Here is a 4462-nt window from a genome sequence, read left to right on the forward strand (position 1 = left end):
CATAATCTCCAAATTTCAACTTTCTATCCTTATTGGTTTGGGCTGTGCAACGAAGAGGTAGTCGGCCTCTTAATTTCCTTTCATATACAGAGACTGGTTTAGATCAGTAATGATCATCTTCATATCAGACTGTGTTAGTAAAGTTGTATAAAAACAACATAAAAAGAGTCAACAATTGCATCAAAAATATTTTACATGATAAAACTGAAGGGCAAACAACTGTATGTGACTCGTATGGTGGGCCAGTGACTAAATGCAATTGCTTCTGTACTTATCTGTTGTACAACCTTGCATAGTCTTTTAATTCCTTCATGTTCTGGGCATGACACCATCTATGGTCCCACTGTATGGTCACGTAAATTGTTTCTCCATTAGTTTTATCATGTTTGTACTTCTGACACTGCCATTCGTGGCTCAAATTTAATTTTCATACGATTTTATGAACACGACTTATCAGGAAATGATCATTATTAATTGAAATTAATAACCAAACCAAATAATTCTAGTGATCAAAGACAAAAACTTGAATTGCTGTCCCATCATTATGACCAGGTCACACTTCATTACAAAGGTTTCTTACTGCTGACTTTTCCAGAATGATTGCTTCATTGGCTAAAGCTATTAACTTCAAAAGAGATTTCCTTACAACAATAAGAAATGTAACTATGTGAATAAAATATGTATCTTAGGACTAAAAAGTGAGGGAGACATCCAAGTGCAAAGCATACAGAGATGAGACTTTGATCATTTAATTCCATCTTAGCTCATTATTTTCACACTGGAGTTCATTCCTATTTTGGGCAATAGTCAAATTCATATTTTAATCAATTGATTCCATTTTCGCTCATTATTTACACATTGGAGTTCATTCCTACGTTGCGCAGTAGTCATATTCATACTGAACAGCATAGCTTCCTTGTCTTCATTGTTCCTGTAATTGCTCAATTTGGCAAGTATATGAACATTTAATTACTTCAAATATGTTTCCAACTGTTATCACAATTTTATCATAATCTCATCACAATCAGTGTCTGTTTTAATTAATTTCCAATAGCTGGTTATGTTACTAATTTACGTAGTTAAGTAGTCGTAAATCACACAAAACTTGCACCTGATTTCAAGACTCACTGCCAGTTAAGATTGCCTACTTCAATCTAGGCAATGATTCACAATATACAGTACACCAACAATATTTTGAGTATGGTCAGTTAATGTACCCTCACACTCTGAGTGACTTCGATTCATTTTTGAGAAATTCATGTAGGTTACAAAGTCCGAGCTCTGATGGAACAAGGCATCTATGAGTTTTAATGAGATTTGAAAAAAGAAGTAGTAGACTCTTGATATGCAAGTGCTCAAGAGAACAAACTATTCCATATGTCTGTTTAACAAAACAGCATTAATCCCAGAGACATTACCACTTTTCACCAGTTTACTTCACCTTGCTGTAATGATGCTGAGGATTCAAGGCAGTAGGTAAGTGTAATAAATAAACAGAGTTTTTGGAAAAGGTAACTTTATTCTGCAATGGAGTTTTTGGAAAAACATAACTTTATTCTGTAAAAATACAACAGTGTTAATAACAATCACAAATACTGGACTAAACAATGCCAATTAACAATTGAACTGGTGACTTGCTACTCCAAAGGTACTATGTAACAAGAAGTAGTTATTGTATAAACCAATTTACATCTTATTTTATGAAGAAATTAAGAAGCTCAACATTTTACAATAAACAATCACTTATCTTCCAATCCAAGCAAGCCTGGTGACATATTCAGCATCAGGCAAGTTGCTAGAAATATTTGTCTTTGGAAGTGGATTTGAACAATGTCAGTAATTTCTCTCACAATAATATATGGGTGAATCTAATTTAATTTGAACACTCAAGTTCCTGCTGTTTTGCTTCTTTGTACCAATCCGTTATTAACTCATATATCTTACCATCCCATGATAAATGTGTTGGTTCTTGTTGCTCACCATTTTCAAATATAAAAAACTTACTTAATTCAATTGCTAACTTGGATCTAATTAAGCCAATACCACCGACTCTTTCCGGTGCGGGATGATAAACACGCCCAGTCTCTGGAAGCATTATAACTTTCTCCGGTTCAAACTTAACTGTCAGTAAATTTCCAGCATGGCCATAACTTAAGACATTATTCATCTGCGCGTCTTTCATTATATGAGTGAATACAATAGGATAATCATCACATCTAACGTAATTTCGTTCTCGACCACAAAGTGACAAGTAAGGAAAGTCTTCTGTGTAGCGCCCTGTTGTATTCATCCTCAGGCGTTTAAAAAAGAATTCCAGGAACTTTTTGTCTGTAAAACATCCATTCACAATCAAGCAGGCCTATATATTCGTCAATGCGCGTATTTCGTTATGCTTTTAAACATACCTTTGAAACAGGAAGTGAAATTCTTCATTCTGGAGTCATCCAGGAACAGCTGAAAAGAAATATTAAGATCTGTCAAAATGATCGTGAGATAATAAGGCACGACAATGCAGAAATTCTTACCATTCCTTGGTGGTCTACGTAGTAAAAATATTCCCTTATGTTCGGTTCTGGTGACTGCCCTTGCACATAAGAAACGCATCTCGACCAGTTCTTGAATACACTATTTCCTTTCGTAGAAACGTTGACATACAGAATTTGGTTTAGTGTTCGTAAGTTGCGTAGCAGACAACACATTTCTGCAAAAACGCCAAAGACAATGACGTCAATAGTACAAAGTGTAACACAGCATTTTGTTCAGGAAACGTTCGAAGCGTTGTAATTACCTTGAATTAATGAATAAAGAGCAGCGTATGCAGATTCAAAATAAAATATTTCTTGGAAACAATCTCTACAGTGAATGTCACAAACATATTACATTTGTATTGTACTCACTACGCTTTTATGTTTATGTTTACATGCAACTTGGAACTGATAAATCGACTATCGAATACTTTTGACACATCGTGAGTTCACATGTCGACCAAGTTGAAAACTTTCAAACCATTTTCTTTAATCACTATGTTTACAAGCAATACATCTTCCGAAAGACGAAAGCCGAATTAAACCTTTTTTTGCTGTCGTGTTTACATGTTAAGATCTGAAGCGGATTTTCTGGCCTAGTAAAATATGGCGTCTGTAAAACAGCTGATCCAGTTTCTGATTCAGTCATCACAATCGTTATTTCTCTTCACTTACATATTACAGGTAGACAGCTTCATGACCACATCTCGAGGGTTAGATCCCCTCAATTCCAAGTCGAAGGATTACGCTGCCTGGGCTACACTCAGGGTGCATCTACGCTTTGGAAGAGCCCCTTGTTGTTGCTGTTGCCATCTGTCTGTCCGTCTGCCTGCTTGCCGGTCGACCACTGCCGTCCGTCCGCCAAGCTGCGTTCCGGTGCTCGCCCATTGTTGTCAGATTTCCCCCAGCGCTATGATGTCAGAGTCAAAGAACATGATCCAATATGGCTACTGGGTTTTCTCCTCCAACCCAGTGACATGAGAATCCAAGATGACAGACCAGAGAAAACGTGTCCAGCCTGCTTGGTTGACAGATTTCATGTGTGTTCTACATTACGACCTATCTGGCGGAAAATTCAAAAATCCTTGGTTTTCATGTGACACAGATTGCTTGTCCTAAGTTTAAGTCCACTTGTGGTGTGTTTGGACAATTTCTCCCCACCCCCTGACACTGCAGTTTAAACAGTTGTCACCTTAGATTGGATGCTGGCTTGACCTAACAGCCAGCTGTCCGTCCGTCTGCCGCCGTCCGTCCGTCATAAGCCTTCCCACCTCCACTGTCACCTACACCACCCCTCCCCCACTTCCACTATCACTTTCTGGAGTGGCGCCCCTGGCCTCCCCCCTTACACTTCGCCGCCCCTCCCCCCCTCCCACTCACCCATTCCTCCATCTCCTTTCCTGCTGCTTAGCTCCACATCTACAGTCTTCCCCCAGCCTCCACACCCGCAAAAGCTCCCACATCTGCTCCCACCATCCCATATGCCTCTGCTGCCGCCTCTGTTGCAACCCCTCAGCTGGTTGTCTTCCCCCCTCTCATCCCCGTCACTTCATCATCTGCCTCCCCTGCCCGCATCATGTCACACTGGGCCGCCATTGCCACAACAGAACCGACTGCACGTCCCAGTGCCCCCACCACACCTATGGAATCTGCCAGCTCCCACCTCCCTCTCCTCCATGTCCCTCTTCCCTCCTCCCAGCCTGCCCTCTCCAAAAAACCCCAGAAGCACGTGAATGCCGACTCCGCTCTGGCCGATTCCCAGAAAAAATCACTGGCCCTTCCCCCTCCCACCACCATCTCCATGGATACCACCACTCCTGTGACCCATGCCCTGGCCCCTACCCTCCACACCTTTGTCCTGTCAGCTCTGGACCCCAAGTTCTTTGATGCCCGTACCCTCACCATGGAGATATGTAAGTATCTCCCTGGCACTCCCA

General features: G+C 40.6%; 1 protein-coding gene across 1 annotated transcript; it reads right to left on the reverse strand.

Annotated features, from left to right (window-relative positions):
• Positions 1–1533: 1533 nt before the first annotated feature.
• LOC126456708 (UPF0598 protein CG30010) lies at positions 1534–2984 on the reverse strand. Its single transcript, XM_050092448.1, has 4 exons — positions 2789–2984; positions 2526–2701; positions 2406–2454; positions 1534–2328 (listed from the first exon to the last, which is right to left on the reverse strand). The coding sequence occupies exons 2-4, from the start codon at positions 2697–2699 to the stop codon at positions 1874–1876; spliced, it is 678 nt and encodes a 225-aa protein (XP_049948405.1). The 5' UTR covers positions 2700–2701; positions 2789–2984; the 3' UTR covers positions 1534–1873.
• Between the last annotated feature and the right edge of the window lie 1478 nt (positions 2985–4462).

The sequence above is a fragment of the Schistocerca serialis genome, chromosome 2 (genome assembly GCF_023864345.2).
Source record: "Schistocerca serialis cubense isolate TAMUIC-IGC-003099 chromosome 2, iqSchSeri2.2, whole genome shotgun sequence".
NCBI classification, from domain to species: Eukaryota; Metazoa; Arthropoda; class Insecta; order Orthoptera; family Acrididae; genus Schistocerca; species Schistocerca serialis.